The 16,639-nt window shown below is 57.0% G+C and overlaps 1 protein-coding gene across 1 annotated transcript in view; it reads right to left on the bottom strand.

Moving 5' to 3' along the window:
- The window catches only part of PNPLA7 (patatin like phospholipase domain containing 7), a 101,341-nt gene that overhangs the window by 12,784 nt on the left and 71,918 nt on the right, over nt 1-16,639 (bottom strand). The window contains exons 22-26 of the mRNA XM_003817011.5: nt 11,022-11,171; nt 7,831-7,894; nt 7,184-7,352; nt 5,923-6,105; nt 4,936-5,054 (exon numbers count right to left, since the gene is read on the bottom strand). Coding sequence (XP_003817059.3) covers nt 4,936-5,054; nt 5,923-6,105; nt 7,184-7,352; nt 7,831-7,894; nt 11,022-11,171 — 685 coding nt within the window. The remainder of the gene's footprint in view (nt 1-4,935; nt 5,055-5,922; nt 6,106-7,183; nt 7,353-7,830; nt 7,895-11,021; nt 11,172-16,639) is intronic.

Here is a 16,639-nt window from a genome sequence, read left to right as displayed (position 1 = left end):
GCTGCCCTTTGTAAAACCATCAGATCCCATTAGACTATCACGAGAAGAGTACGGGAAAGACCTGCCCCCATGATTCAATTACCTCCCACCAGGTCCCTCCCACAACACATGGGGATTATGGGAGTTATAATTCAAGGTGAGATTTGGGTAGGGACATGGCCAAACCATATCATTCAGAGCAACCAGACACCACATGGGAAAAGTGAACTCCCACCTCACACCAGTCAGGAAAATCAATTTGAGGTGGCTCACAGACTTAAGCATAAAGGATAGAATAGAAAATCTTCTAGAAGAAGATGAAGAGTACCTCTGTGACCTTGGGATAGGCTGAAGCTCTCAGAACACTGGAATTAATAACCATAAAAAAACTGGAAAATCGCACTTCAAAATTTTAAATGGTTCATCCAAAGATGCCATTAAGAAAATGAGAAGAAAAGCCAAGACTGAGGACAATATCAGTAATAAATGTATCTACAAAAGACTCGTGTTCAGAATAAAGAACTCCTTCGATACAATAGTAAAAGACAAAAACCTATTACAAAAGGAATAAAGAACTTAACTGGATACTCCACAAAAGAAGACACACAAATGGCCAGCAAGCTCATGAACAGGTGTTCTACGTCATCAGTCATCGGAGGGATGCAAATTAGAATCACAGTGAGACACCACTGCAGACCAGAATGGGCAAAATTTAAAATACTGCCATTACCAAGGGTCGGTGGGGATGTGGGTCACTCGAACTCTCAGACATTGCTGGTGGGAGTATAAAACAATACAACTGCCCCACGACCGGGCACTTACACTCCTAGGCATTTGCCCAAGAGGAAAGGAAATGTGTCCGCAGAAGGATCTGAACAAGAGTTGGGGCTGGGTGCAGTGGCTCACACCTGTAATCCCGGCACTTTGTGAGGCCGAGGTGGGTGGATCACTTGAGGTTAGGAGTTCAAGACCTGCCTGGCCCACATGGTGAAAGCCCGTCTCTACTAAAAATACAAAAATTAGCTGGGTGTGGTGGCGGGTGCCTGTAACCCCAGCTACTGGGGAGGCTGAGGCAGGAGAATCACTTGAATCCAGGAGGTGGAGGTTGCAGTGAGCCGAGATTGCACCACTGCACTCCAGCCTGGGCGACAAAGCGAGACCCCGTCTCAAAACAAACAAACAAAAGAATTGGTGATAACAGCTTTGTTTGTAATAACCAAAACCAGAAAACCAACCAACTGTGCATCGACAGGAAGGGGGATAATCAAAGCATGGGGAGGGCACCATGGAAGCCGGCCCGGCACTGCCACTGCTGAGAGTCAGGAGCGCAGACAAATCTCAGGCACGTTATGTCGCGTGATCAACGCCAGACACCAACAGGCGCGTCGTGGAAAATCTGAGCAAGCAAGGAGGGCACAAGGAAGGCGACGAGCGTTCTCAGGAGTGCGAGGCAGCCCTGGAGGGACACCAGAGTGCTGTGGGGAAATGCACGCGGACCTCAGAGATATTTTAGCAGAAAAGATCAACTGCAAGTACATTTGAGAAAAATCTTCCAGAAAGTGGAACAGAAGGACAGAGATGAAGAATAGGGGAGAGAAAAGACTAAAAATTAGAAGATCCATCTAAGATGCCCCAAATCTGACCATCAGAAGCTCCAGGAAGGCTGGGCGCAGTGGCTCACGCCTGTAATCCCAGCACTTTGGGAGGCCAAGGCAGGCGGATCACGAGGTCAGGAGATCGAGCCCATCCTGGTTAACACGGTGAAACCCCGTCTCTACTAAAAAAAAAAAAAAAAAAAAAAAATTAGCTGGGCGTGGTGGGGGCGCCTGTAGTCCCAGCTACTTGGGAGGCTGAGGCGGGAGAATGGTGTGAACCTGGGAGGCGGAGCTTGCAGGGAGCCGAGATCGCTCACTGCGACAGAACAAGACTCTGCCTCAAAAAAAAAAAAAAAAAAAAAAAAAAAAGCTCCAGGAAGAGAGAACACAGATAAGAGGGAGGTAAACATTTTCATTTAGAAACATTAAAAATTTCCCAGAGTTGAAGTCTGTGAGTTTCCAAATTTGAAAGGGTCCACTGGGAATCCAGTGTCAGTGGATGCAAAAAGAGCCACATGAAGGCCCATCATACACTTTCAGAATACCAAGAGTGCAGAGTCTCAGGCCAGGCACAGTGGCTCACGCCTGTAATCCCAGCACTCTGGGAGGCTGAGTGGGGAGGATTGCTTGAAGCTGGGAGTTGAGGCTATAGTGAGCTTATGATTGCCACTGTACGCCAGCCTGGGCAACAAAGTGAGACCTTATTTTGTTTTTTGTTTTTGTTTTGAGATGGAGTCTTGCTCTGTCTCCCAGGCTGGAGTGCAGTGGCACGATCTCAGCTCACTGCAAGCTCCACCCCCCGGGTTCACGCCATTCTCCTGCCTCAGCCTCCCGAGTAGCTGGGACTACAGGCGCCCGCCACCACGCCTGGCTAATTTTTTGTATTTTTAGTAGAGATGGGGTTTCACCATGTTAGCCAGGCTGGTCTCAAACTCCTGACCTTGTGATCTGCCCACCTTGGCCTCCCAAAGTGCTGGGATTACAGGCGTGAGCCACTGCGCCCGGCTGATAACCTGTTTTTTTTTTTTTTTTTTTTTTTAAAAAGAATCTCCTACGAGGTTCCAGAAGAAAAAACAGGCCCTGTGAATAAAAATAGCATTAAATTTCTCAACAGCAATACAAAAAACTAAAAAGACAATGGAACCATGCCTTAAAATTCTCAGGGAAATTTATTTCCATCTAGAATTCTATACCCAGCCAAACTATCACTGAAGTATGGGAGTAGAATGAGGACACTTGCTGATATGCATGGTCTTAAAATGTTTACTTCCCCATGCGTCTTCTCCTAGGGAGATTTCTAGAACATATATCCACCAAAATGAGGAATAAACCAATAAAGAAGACATGAAATTACAGGAAATAGAATTGAACACAGGAGAGAAACAAAGGCAGTTTCCAGGGTGGTGGTGAAAGAAAATTCCAGGCCAACATCTCAGCAGCATGTTGGAAAACAACCAGTAGAGATACGAGGAGGCTAGAGGGCTTTCGGGAGGACGACTCCCGAAAACTAAACAGAGATGAGTGGTATGTCCGAACATACCGAGAGGAGGTTCATGCCTGCCTCAGTGTCTTCGGGTAAATTAAGGATACCCAGAAAACTGAACAAATGTGACAATTATTAACTCCAAGGAAGGAACTTCAATCATAGGATAGGATAGGATGTGACTTAGTTCTGAGTGACACCCACAGTGTCATAACAACATAGACAGTGAGTGCTGGCTAACTAGTGATGGGACCACACTGGGATTCTGAGTGGAAAGGAGGGAGACAGATGCATAGATGAGTGATTAATCAATAGTTAGATAGACTCTGATTGCTAGGTGTTGAAGGGGGTTAAGAAGTCAACAATCTAAAACTAAAAAAAAAAAAACAAAAACTTAGTAGAATAGGAATATGATTTAGAAATACAGACAAGCAGACAGCCCAAAACACCGGACATGGTTATTTCTGGGATAACTCTGGAGGTGGTGCTGGAGGGAAGGCAAAGGACTGCAGTTACGTGCCTTACAGAACCGTATGGCTTCTAAGTATTACCTTGATCAAAGCTACTTTCTTATTAAAAATGCTGCTGATGTGGCCTGGGCTCAACTGCTCCAAGTCCCTGCACTGTCCCAGACCCACAGAAAGAGACTTGGGTCCTGTCCCCAGCCTGGCAACCTCAGGCAAGCCATTGAACTGCTGTAGGCCAACTTCCACAGCTTTCAAGAGAAAATGTGGCACAAGACAAGGTGAAAAGTCCCTTAGACAGAAGGATGCAGTGGGCACCTCATCACCTAGAACAGCCCCAGGCTGACAGGGCCCTGCCCTGGGGCCAGCAGAAGCATCCTCAAGGCCCTGGGGCTACCTCCGAGCTTTTCCCTGGGTAGCAGTGCTGGCACTCCGTGGGAGATGGGAGGGGCTGCCGGAGAGGCCCCACCCCAGCAGGCAGCCCTGGCCTGGACCCCCGCCCAGGCATCCCTCGACATCCTCCCTTCCTTTGGGGGCAGCGGTAGGAGGCTCTGCCCTGCCCCTTAGGCACCTGGCTCAGCAGAGGGGCACATGCCTGTCCCACCCTCCTCGTGGCTCCCGGGCTCCATCTCTGTTCCAAGTGTATTTATTCAAGTTCAGGAGAAGGTGGTGTCTGATGACAAGGCAGGGGAGGAGGTATCTGGGTTTAGAGTCCCTGAAGGACTCAGTTTGGGCAAAGCAGATCATTCTTGATCAAGTATTGGAGTGAAGGAAACTCACCAGATGCCGGGAAGGACCGGCTAAGGAAAGAGCAGAGGTTTCAGAGGAGGAGGTGCAAAGGGCCAACCAGCAACCGCTTCTTTTTTTTTTTTGAGACAGAGTCTCGCTCTGTCGCCAGGCTGGAGTGCAGTGGTACGATCTTGGCTCACCACAACCTCTGCCTCCCGCATTCAAGCAATTCTCCTGCCTCAGCCTCCAAGCAGCTGGGACTACAGGTGCGTGCCACCACGCCTAATTTTTCTATTTTTAGTAGAGACTGGGTTTCGCCACGTTGGCCAGGATGGTCTCAATCTGCCCACCTCGGCCTCCCAAAGTGCTGGGATTACAGGCGTGACCCACGCGCCCGGCCCAAGCAACCACTTCTAAGCAAAGACAGTCAAAACGAGATATGTCTTCTACTAAACTGGCCCTAATAAAACCAGGGCCACTTTGGGTGTCAGTGGGCACACCGCATGTGCCAGGGTCTGCAGAGCCTGCTCAGAGGATAGGCCGGGGTGGAGGCTGGGTCTGGACAGGCGGCCTGAGGGTCTCGTCTGCGGGTGACACCCCCCGCCCCCAGCACCTCCCAGCACCCAAGGGGGCGACTGTCACCACACACACCAGTGAGGAGTGTGTAGGAAGCGGGGGGACTCACCTTGCTCCCCCTCCCCCAAGCACCAGGGCAATGGCGTTGCCCGTCAGCACCCTCGCCAGGCGGGAGAAGTCTGAGTGTCGGTCCGGGGGCCGCTGGAAGACACGCTTGTACATCTCCACCTGGGGGAGGAGTCGTCAGGCAGGGCTGGTGCAGGGCCCCACCCTCGGCCGAGACCTCGCATCCTGGCTTGACTCGGGGGAGTTTCCTCCACTTCTGACCCAAACTGACCCCAAATCCTCTCCAGCATGCAGCCGGCCCTGCCTGATACAACTGGTCAGCACCTCAGTGCCCGGACCGGGCCCCAGAGACAGCTCAGCTACTGGGGGGAGGACACTGGCAGAGGGTACGTGGGCAAGAGAGTGGGCCCGGGTTGGGGGCCAGAGAGTGGGCCCGGGTGGGGGGCCAGAGGGCATCCTCAGAGCTGTCCCCACTGGGGTCCCCCTATCCTGCAGCAGATGGTACCTTCAGGGCGTGGGTTTCCGGACAGAGCTGTGGGCTGGGGGCCGTGAGCATGAGCAGCCTCCCCACACCCCTCACCCTCAGGCCCCAGGGCTGCCTGAGGACACCGGAATTAAAAGTCTCAGGGCCTTCTGCCCAAAGGAGGGAGCAGCGCTGGCCTGAGGACACCCTCATCAGCTGGATGTGGGGGCCTCAGCCTCAGCCCTGAGCAGCCCTGACATGAGGCCCATCCCCCAGGGTTCACTGAGCCCCTCTGACGTCAGGCCCATCCCCAGGGTTCGCTGAGCCCCCAGCCCGATGGCTGCCCTGTGCCTGCCCCCACCGCACCGGCTGCTTCCTAGCCGTGGCCACCAGAGGCCCAAAGGGCAAGATGAAGGAGACGTGAGGCAGCGTCACGTTCACAAGCACAGGAAGGACCCAGGGAGCGCAGGTGTCAGGGAATCAGGTGGGGAATGTGAGGAATGCTTCGAACGTTCGAGGAAATGAACCACGGAGCCACGGGCAGGCAGCTTCCTCTCCCCGCCTCACCAGCTTGGGCAGGCTCCTCCTGGAGAAGACACGGCGCGGGCAGCAGAGGTGCAGGTGGCCGGAGCACCAGCTCCGCATGTTGAGCCACTCCACGGTGCGGGCTGGCACCGGGCCCTCCTCCCTGTGCAGCAGGATCAGCTGCTTCTGGGCACGCACAGCTGTGCTCTCCAGCATCCGCTCCAGCTGAAAGGCAGAGCCCACGTGTCTGCCAGCCGAGTGAGCCTGGGACTCGGGACAGGACGGAGCTGAAGGCCAGCACAGAGGGTCTGAGGGCAGGACCCCGGGAGCAGCTCCTGGGTTCTGCAAAGCAACTTGGCTGTGGCCTGGTCTGTCTCGGCGCTGCCGAAGCTCTGACGGCAGGGGTCCATCCGTCCACTGTGTGCTGGGCAAGGTCAGCACGGCAGGAGGGGGACGCCTCCTCTTTCTGTTTCTCTAACACTGCCTCATAAACACACACAGCAACCTTTCCAAATGAGGTATTTTGCAAACAAACTCTCACAAGGGAGCATCACTAGCTGCAGAACAGGAACATACATCAGAGAGGAGGAATTTTTAGCTGCCCCAGGATTAGCCCAGGCAGGCTTGTGATGAGAACAGAGCAGGGAGCAGAGGAGAGAGACGGGAAATGCGAACTGAAGGCAGGAAGCTGGAGAACACGAACAGGACTGGGTGGCCATGAGCCCGAGGCCTCGCCTGCAGCAATGGCCACGTGGAAGGTCCACAGGCAATCAGGTCAGTGATCTGCTGCCATCTGGGAACCTGCAGACACAGCCTGGGGCCAGCGTCCCGAAGGTGCCTGCAGAAGGCTGTTCCTGTTGGCTGAGGATGCAGAGGCAGAGGGTAAGGCATTCACAAGAGGAAAACTAAGCAGCCAGAAAAAGCAGTGAGGGGAACAGGAACGACGCCGACACCTAAGTGCTGTGGAGAAAAGCAAACTTCAGATGACACAAAATAGGGCACCGTTTACGTAAAAGGTTAGTCCTGGAAAGGGCTTCCCGCACCTGCTGTAAAAGTGCGAAAGGCGGCCGGAGGCTGCGGCTTCACAAGAGGCCACGTGGGGCACCTGCCCTGCTCCGTGCTAGAACCCCTGGAGGCCAATACAGCACCGTGTTTTTAAAACATGGGTAGCAGATATCTGAGTGTTGGCTCTTATCATCTGTCTTTTTCTGAGTTTGTGCAGTATTTTACTCAAAGGAAAAGAGAAACAGGAGGTTCTGAAGAGAGGGCTCTCCCCAGCTCCACCGGCCCTCCCTGTGCTCACCTCGCCCACTGTGGGCTCCTGGTCACCCAGGCCCACGATGAGGATGCAGTCGGCCTGGCGCATGCAGCGCTGGGTCCAGGGTGTGAGCGTGCCATCTGCCTGGTAGAGCACGATCCTGTGGGTGTCCTCCTGCTGCCCCAGCCAGCTGGACAGCCGGTACTCGTGAACACTGCAGGACGCAGAGGGAGTACCTCACTACTCCGCAGGGGCCTGGCACTCTTAGCACATGTCCCCGGGGGAAAGAGGCAGCAGAGGCCAGCACCAGCCGCTGCCCCTTCCCCTCCCTGCCCAGCACTTCCTGCCATCGCTAGTTCACAGTGAGTTATTCAGGGCCTAGGCAGTCACGCAGAGGCTGCAGTTAAGCCCAGAGGCTGAGGCTCGTTGAGGGGCAGGCTGGGGAGAGTGAGACCCAGGGCTGCCCAGGCGGGAAGCGGGGGCTGGGGTCCCCTGGGAGGCCTGACAGTGCCGAGCAGGTCAGCACTGCCCAGTGTGTCCAGTGAAGGGAGTCACGTCATCAGCCCTCACACCACAGTGTGCTGGACGATGAGCACGCTGCAGTGCAGATGCTGGATGTGGACACAGTGGGACACATCTCAGGGCTGCGTTGGGCCGGCTGGGAGGAAGGAGTTGGGGCTGGCAGCACGCACCTGTCCAGGGCAGCGGAGCCAAGGCGCCGTTTTATGTTGTCACTGGTCAGCAGCAGGGTCAGGCCTGAAAACACCACCACCAGTAACGGAGCCTGCCTGGGCAGCCCACCTCCAACGCCAACAAGGCACCGACACCCAGCAAGGCACCGACGCCGAGCCAGGCACCGACGCCGAGCCAAGGCACCGACGCCCAGCAAGGCACCGACGCCGAGCCAGGCACCAAGGAGGAGGAAGGCAGTGAGAGTCCACTCCCCACCCCCAAGGCCTGCTCCCCTTGAGCACAACTGCCAAGCCTTCTTCATCTGCCAGTGGGGAAGGGCCTGTGGCCTGATGCTACCTCCCCTCTGCCCTGAAGGAGGCCTTGGGTAGCCTCTCTGAGCCTCGGTCTCCTCCAGCACGAGCAGCAGTGGAATCTCTGTGTCCTGCCACGTGTGCAGGGCAGGGAAGGCTGTGCGATGGGAGATAACATAATTTCCAAAACCCAGATCATCGAGGTGCCAGACGCCAAGAGGCCAGTGTCCCCAGTGTTGACATGCCTGTTCGTATGCATCTTCCACATGGGCACGGCTGTCAGGGCCCTTCTCAACCAGGGGCGCCAGTGTCAGCCCTGGCGTCACAGCCACCAGAGGCTCAGGGGAGAAGCTAAGATGAGGGGCTCAGCCTGAGGGGGTGCTGCTTGGCAGTGCCGGGTGGGAAAGGACCCAGAGCCCCATGTGTGGGAAGCAGGGAGGTCTAATTCTAATTAAAAGCTAGAGATCGGCTGGGCGCGGTGGCTCACGCCTGTAATCCCAGCACTTTGGGAGGCCAAGGGATCACGAGGTCAGGAGATCTGGTGAAACTCCATCTCTACTAAAAATACAAAAATTAGCCGGGTGTGGTGGCGGGCGCCTGTAGTCCCAGCTACTTGGGAGGCTGAGGCAGGAGAATGGCATGAACTCGGGAGGCGGAGCTTGCAGTGAGCTGAGATCGCGCCACTGCACTCCAGCCTGGACAACAGAACAAGACTCCGTCTCAGAAAAAAAAAAAACAACTAGAGATCAGATCAATGTGTCTCGTGCCTTGCCTTAACTAGCAACATTTGTTTCTTAGAGGCACACAAAATAAGGGCCCCTCTTACAACTGAACTAGAATGCCCCCTGGGCTCAAGAGACAGCTCGGAGCTGAAAATCCAGCCCAATGCTGGTGCGATGTGCAGCAGCCGAAACCTGCTCGCTGCTGTGGGACTGCAGCCTGGTGCAGCCTCACTGGAAGTCGGCTTGGTGGTTTCTTCTACAACTAAACATACTCCGACCACAGGATCCGGCAATCATGCTCCTTGGTGTTTACCCAAAGGAACTGAAAACCTCTGTCCACACAGAAGCACGCACACAGGTGTTTACAGCAGCTTCACTCATAATTGCCAAATCCTGGAAGCAGCCAAATGCCCTCCAGTAGATGAACAGATCAACTGTGGTGCGTCCAGGCAGCGGACGATGACTCAGCACCAAAAAGAACTGAGCTCCAGGCCAGGAAAAGGCCAGGAGGAACTTTGCGTGCACGTGACTGAGTGGGAGAAGGCCGTCTGCAGAGGCTACACTGTGTGGTTCCATTTCTATCACTTTCTCAGAATGACAACATTATAGAGATCGAGAACAGATCCAGGGCTGCCGGCAAGCCGGGATGCTGGGTGACAACATGGCAGCCACCTGCAGGGTCTCCTCCGTGACAGAGTGGCCCCGTGTGGTGCAGGTCACAGAAACGGCACCCACACCACACAGCACCACACACACCCAGGAGGGCACGGACGGGCTGCTGGGGCCCAAGGGGTCTACAGATGGCGTAAACGCCAACGTCCCGGCCTCCATGTTACCCCCTAAGGCGCTGCCCGTGAAGGAGCCCTGGCGAAGGGCACATGGGGTCTCTCTTTACTATTCCACAATTTCTCCGATCCTATAATTATTTCAAAATAAAGTGGGTTTTTTGTTTGTTTTTGTTTTGACACGGAGTCTTACTCCGTTGCCCAGGCTGGAGTGCAGTGGCACCATCTCAGCTCACTGCAACCTCCACTTCCCGGGGTCAAGCGATTCTCCTGCCTCAGCCTCCCTGGTAGCTGGGACTACAGGAGCCTGCCAACAAGCCTGGCTAATTTTTGTGTTTTTAGTGAGACGGGGTTTCAACATATTGGCTGGGCTGGTCTAGAACTCCTGACCTCAAGTGATCCTCCCACCTCAGCCTCCCCAAGTGCTGGGATTACAGGCGTGAGCCACCACGCCTGGCTTAAAAAGTGTTTTTTAAAGGGAACTAGTTTATATGAAGCAGGACAGCTCCACCGCACAACTCGAAGATGTTTCTAAAGGGGACTAGTTTATGTGACGCGGGACAGCTCCACCGCACAACTCGAAGATGTTTTTGGACACACTTGGAATACTCTGACTGATGTCACCAGAAATGAGTAAGATTTTCTGCATATACTGGGAATATGTGTCATGTAATGACAGTCAAGGCCATCAGACAAGGCAATCCATGCTTTATGTGTTTTAAAATTTTGTTTTGAGAGTAACTTTCATTTATTTATTTTTGAGATAGAGTCTTGCTCTGTCACCCACGCTGGAGTGCAGTGGTGCGATCTAGGCTCACTGCAACCTCTACCTCCCGGGTTCAAGCGATTCTCCTGACCCAGCCTCCCCAGTAGCTGGGATTACAGACGCGCACCACCACGCCCAGCTAATTTTTGTATTTCTAGTAGAGATGGGGTTTTACCATGTTGGCCAGGCTGGTCTTGAACTCCTGACCTCGGCCTCCCAAAGTGCTGGGATTACAGGCATGAGCCACCGCGCCAGACCACATTCATTATTATTGCATTATTTTGCCAAGACAACACTGAAATTTTTAGTATAACCTTAAACCCACAGAAAACTGACTTCCTGTCTATCATCATGGTCCCTATCATCACATGAAAACTTGTAAATAAAATGTTGCAAAGAATATAGAATAACTTAGAATTTTGAGAGTTCTCAGGAAATTCAATTCCTTGTCCTTGAATCCCCAAATTTAACAGCTGCCAGCAATTTGGAAACACTACCGAACACTGACCCCACCTGAGCCCTGGCCACCCACCGCCGCGTCCCCTCGAAGACAGAGGGCAGCCGGCAGGCGCCCTCCACCAGGCCCAGAACCCAAGGATGGCTGGAGGCTGGGAGGCCCAGGCTTACCGATGGCGCTGAGGGCGTGCTCCAGCTCCAGGGCGAAGGCGGTGAGGGGCACTTCCTCTGACACGGGCATCACTGCCACCGTGGACAGGTTGACAGCTGGGTTCCCCAAGTCCCACTTGCTGCCCTCCGTGGGGAGCCCAAGCTGGTGGCCTGTGGAGCAAAGGACCCACGTCAGCTGGGACAGACCACACGCTCACAGATGCCTCCAGACGCCCTGGGGCCCCCCGAGGCTGCACAGGAGCAACGCAGCAGCACCAGAGGCTGCCCGGCCCTCCCACCTCCCCAGTCCTGAGGCTGCCTGGACCTCGCGCCTCCCCAGTCCAGAGGCTGCCTGGCCCTCACACCTCCCCAGTCCAGAGGCTGCCCGGCCCTCACACCTCCCCAGTCCTGAGGCTGCCCGGCCCTCCCTCCTCCCCAGTCCTGAGGCTGCCCGGCCCTCCCTCCTCCCCAGTCCTGAGGCTGCCCGGCCCTCCTGCCTCCCCAGTCCTGAGGCTGCCTGGACCTCGCGCCTCCCCAGTCCAGAGGCTGCCTGGCCCTCCCTCCTCCCCAGTCCTGAGGCTGCCTGGCCCTCCCTCCTCCCCAGTCCTGAGGCTGCCTGGCCCTCACACCTCCCCAGTCCTGAGGCTGCCTGGCCCTCCCTCCTCCCCAGTCCAGAGGCTGCCTGGCCCTCCCACCTCCCCAGTCCTGAGGCTGCCTGGCCCTCCCACCTCCCCAGTCCAGAGGCTGCCTGGCCCTCCCTCCTCCCCAGTCCTGAGGCTGCCTGGCCCTCCCACCTCCCCAGTCCAGAGGCTGCCTGGCCCTCCCTCCTCCTCCCCAGTCCTGAGGCTGCCTGGCCCTCGCACCTCCCCAGTCCAGAGGCTGCCTGGCCCTCCCTCCTCCCCAGTCCTGAGGCTGCCTGGCCCTCACACCTCCCCAGTCCAGAGGCTGCCTGGCCCTCCCTCCTCCCCAGTCCTGAGGCTGCCTGGCCCTCACACCTCCCCAGTCCTGAGGCTGTCTGGCCCTCCCACCTCCCCAGTCCTGAGGCTGCCTGGCCCTCCCTCCTCCCCAGTCCTGAGGCTGCCTGGCCCTCCCTCCTCCCCAGTCCTGAGGCTGCCTGGACCTCCCACCTCCCCAGTCCTGAGGCTGCCTGGCCCTTCCTCCTCCCCAGTCCTGAGGCTGCCTGGCCCTCCCACCTCCCCAGTCCTGAGGCTGCCTGGACCTTGCGCCTCCCCAGCCCTCAGGGGCTGCCTGGCCCTCACACCTCCCCAGTCCTGAGGCTGCCTGGACATTGCGCCTCCCCAGCCCTCAGGGGCTGCCTGGACCTCATGCCTCCCCCAACCCTCAGAGGCTACCTGGGCCTCACGCTGTCCCCAGCCATGTGGCTGCCTAGGCCTCACGCCTTCTCCAGGCCGGAGGCTGTCTTGGTCTCACGCCTTCCCCAGCTCTTCCTGATGAGCTGCCAGTCCACAGTGTCCCCAGGCCCCACACAGCAGGTCTGACCAGCACTGGTCCAGGCCCAGGCCCAGGGAGTGGATTCGTCCTGACCCACCAAAGACAGTGATTCAGGGAGCGACTGAAAGGAATGTGAGGCTCAGAGTAAACCAGACAAACGCTCCAGGTAAGGCCTCATTGGAGTAAACTAGACCAACTCTCCAGGTGAGAGGCCTCATCGGAGTAAACCAGACACACTCTCCAGGTGAGGCCTCATCGGAGTAAACTAGACCAACTCTCCAGGTGAGAGGCCTCATCGGAGTAAACCAGACACATTCTCCAGGTGAGGCCTCATCGGAATAAACTAGACCAACTCTCCAGGTGAGAGGCCTCATCGGAGTAAACCAGACACACTCTCCAGGTGAGGCCTTATCCTCTGAACCAACCTTCGCAGGGCTTTCCACCACTCACTCCAGGAACAGTAAACAACACACGGGCTAGACATCAACAGGCCCGTTTCTCTTGTCTGTCATCTGCAAGGGATTCCAGAAACCAAGGAAGCACAGCGCAGCCCTGGGAAGCCTGGGCCGGGCCCTGGAGACCCCGGAGATGCGAGTGAGGGTGTCAAGGCAGACCAGGCTTTCCTCTCCCTGAGACTGGAGCCTCCAGGGCCCACCAAGGGGCCCACCCAGACAGGCAGGACCCTCTCCCTGGCCCCCATGTGGGCTGAGGGGCCCCTCGGCCAGCACAGTGGCAAGGACATGGACCAGGGGCTCTGGGACTTGAGAGTCCCCCAGAGGGTCCCAGGCCCTCTTTACTAGACGCCGTCTGGCGAGTGGCATCTCTGCTTCCACAGAAGAGGTTGAGGGGACGGCCTCACTGCTCCTGAGGCCACCGCGCCACCAGCCACGCTCCTGCCCACGAGGGTCTCCTGCATCTAGGTGCCATGGACGCTGCTCCTCTGCAGTCCCCGTGGCCCAGCCCTCCCACGGGCTGTCCCCTGGCCTATGTCTCCCGTCCCCAGTGAGGTGGCTTCCAAAATCCAACAGACACGCAGGTCCTGATTGTCCAAGGTCAGAGTAAGGGGACGTGGCATGGTCAGGGAAGAGGCCAGGAGAGCAAGCCTGGGGACACAGAACCAAGTGAGGGCTTAAGGGCCACTCCCTGCAGACGGCGGCCAGCGGACACCTGCAAGATCCTGGGACGCACACGGCACCGTGGCAGCACTGCGGGTAAGAGCCTGTGAACAGGGAACATGGCTCGGAGAACCAGCGCACAGCCGGCAATCATGTGCTCACAGGAAAATAGCTGATGACGTGCTGCTGAGCAGGAAAGCTGCAGAGTGGTTTATAAATGTGATTCCATTATTAAATAAATACTCAAGGCCTCCCAAAAGAAAAACACCTGTACCTGTATGCAGGCAGAAACAGATAAATGATGCTGCCCATCCCACATCCCGAATGAGTGTCCAAGACACACAGCCCCAGATCCTCCCTCGGACTCGGCCCCCACCTCTGGCCCCAGGCTCCTACCCAACCCACCAACGCTCAGTCCCCGCCCTCAGTCCAACTCAGCACCGGGAGCCCTGGGCCTCCACCGCCCAGCCTTGGGGTGGCTTCAGCTGCCCTCAGTCCCCACCCTCAGTCCTCGCCCTCAGTCCAACTCATCACTGGGAGCCCTGGGCCTCCACCGCCCAGCCTTGTGGTGGCTTCAGCCGCCTGCTTGAGAGGACGCTCTGTGCACAGTGGCCAGAGCTGGCCTTCAACGCCCAAGTCTGCCAGGAGCCTTTTTTGCTCAAAGCCCCTGGTTCCCCTCCCCACTCAGAACAAGCCAAAGTCTGCAGCCTCAGCCCATCTGCGGTCCCTGAGAGCTGCTGGTGAACCCCACACCACACAGCTCTGTTCCTGGCCCCAAGGGTCCTGACCTCCTCAGGGAGCGCTGCCCCACCACCTGCGTGCCCCTGCCCCTCCCCCCCCACTTCTGAGCCATCTCTTTTGCCTTCTTGGTCTAATTTCATCCCTGACCCAACTCGACTGCAGCTCTAGGAGAAGGTTCTTTCCTGACTGGCTTCCTGAGCACGGTGCCAGCTTCCGACAGGGCCCAGTGCTTGGTTGGCCCCAGCAGGTAAGCCAGGGATGGAGGGTTGCGTGCTACGCACCGGCTGCCAAGGGCTCAGTGTCCAGTGCCCATCTCTGCCTGGAGGTTGCAAAGCCCAGCTGCATCCCCAGCTGTTCACAGACCGCACCCAGCTTCTGCCAAGGGCTGTGACCAAGCAGCGCTGGAGACATGCAGAGGCATCCACACCGGGCCCTGGTCGGGATAAGCACTTGGAGCTGAGTGGCCCAAAGTGCAGGCCTGGAGTGCAGGGCTGGCCGAGTGTCGCCGTGGGGCTCATGGACCCCTGGAGGGGACCCCAGCCCTGGAGTAAATACCCAAACCAGCAGCCCCAGTCAAGGACCCTGCCTGACGCATGTGCAGCTGTGTCTGTGCAGGAAAAGAACCAGGGCACTGGCGCCTCAGCACCACCTGAGCAGCTGTAAGAGGGAGGCGCCCACGTCTTCATCTCGTGCCTGGGGGCTCTTAGGTCTTTTTGCAGCCTACACAGCCTTTGTGATAAAACTCCACAATGACAGACAAGAAAAATGAAGCAAAATAAAACCTTCCACACATGTTCCTCCTGGCAGCCTCTGCTCCTCTGGGGGAACCAGCCACACCGGCACAGAACCGGCTGTGCCAGCCACAGAGCCTCCAGTTCTCCCCACCCCCAGCTGGCCCCCCGAGAGGCCGTCCCATCCAGCCTCCACCTGCCTGTCAGGGGCGTCTCAGTTGACCGGGCCACCACCACAACCTGGCACGCCCTGCGAGGTGTCCCCAGCATCACCTTCACCGCACGCACTTCAGCCCCTCCCTGCAGCTGAGCCTTGGCCACACGGGAGGAGCGGGGGACTCGGGCCCAGATGATGCGTCTCCGCCTCTAGGCGCTGAGTAGAAGGCAGGTGGCTTCTATAATCAGGAGGAAATAACTCCCAGATAGCAAATAAACAATGCACACACACGCCAAAGTGCTGCTGAGCACAGAAAGACGGAGAGCCGCCTCCTCATCCCGAGCTTCGGCCCGAACGCGGCTCTCGTGGTCTGATGTCTCGTCCCGAGCTTCGGCCCAAACGCGGCTCTCGCGGTCTGATGTCTCGTCCCGAGCTTCGGCCCAAACGCGGCTCTCGCAGTCTGATGTCTCGTCCTGAGCTTCACTCTCAGTCTGATGTCTCATCCCGAGCTTCAGCCCGAACGCGGCTCTCGCGGTCTGATGTCTCGTCCCGAGCTTCGGCCTGAACGCGGCTCTCTGATGTGGATTTATTTTTATTTTTCCTGCAGCTTTTCCTTGGGAATCCCTTTCCTCTCGCCTCTCCAGGGACTGAGGTGTCAGAGTCCTCATTTGAGGCGGAATGGGGGAGGCCATTGCTAGTTCCATATGGCCTTAGCCTTGGGAAAAGGCACTGGTGAGGTTCTGGCTCTGGGCCAGAAGGGAGGTGGAGCAGACACAGGCCACCTGTCACCAGTTATGATCAGAGAGGGACAGAGCTCCAGGCAGCTCTCGCAAGACTCCAAAGGATGGAGAGGAAGGCAGGCTGGCCGGGGACCTCGGACTCATGGAGGAACCACCCGACTCAGGCCAAGAAAGAAGCAGAGTGCTTCCCAGCCACATGGCTGCCACAGACGGAGGGGTCTGTCCCTCCCTCCCCATGGGAGCTGCCTCCAGGGACACTGACTGGCACCAAGCAAGCACCAGCACACCTCCTTCCCCACTGTGTACCCCCTGTACCAGCCAGCATCCTCCCAACTGTCCACCGCCCACAGCAGGAAACCTCTTCACCAACTGTCCACCGCCCACACCAGCAGACATCCCCCCAACTGCGCACCCCCTGACCAGCAGACATCCCAACTGTGCACCCCCTGGCCAGCAGACATCCCCCAACTGTGCACCCCCTGACCAGCAGACATCCCTCCCAACTGTGCACCCCCTGACCAGCAGACATCCCCCCAACTGTGCACCCCCTGACCAGCAGACATCCCCCAACTGTGTACCCCCTGACCAGCAGACATCCCCCAACTGTGCACCCCCTGACCAGCAGACATCCCCCCAACTGTGCACCCCCTGACCAGCAGACATCCCCCCAACTGTGCACCCCCTGACCAGCAGACATCCCTCC

Source organism: Pan paniscus, chromosome 11 (genome assembly GCF_029289425.2).
Source record: "Pan paniscus chromosome 11, NHGRI_mPanPan1-v2.0_pri, whole genome shotgun sequence".
Classification (NCBI taxonomy): domain Eukaryota; kingdom Metazoa; phylum Chordata; class Mammalia; order Primates; family Hominidae; genus Pan; species Pan paniscus.
The sequence above is the reverse complement of the archived record's forward strand: the minus strand, read 5'-3'. Positions and strand labels throughout refer to the sequence as shown.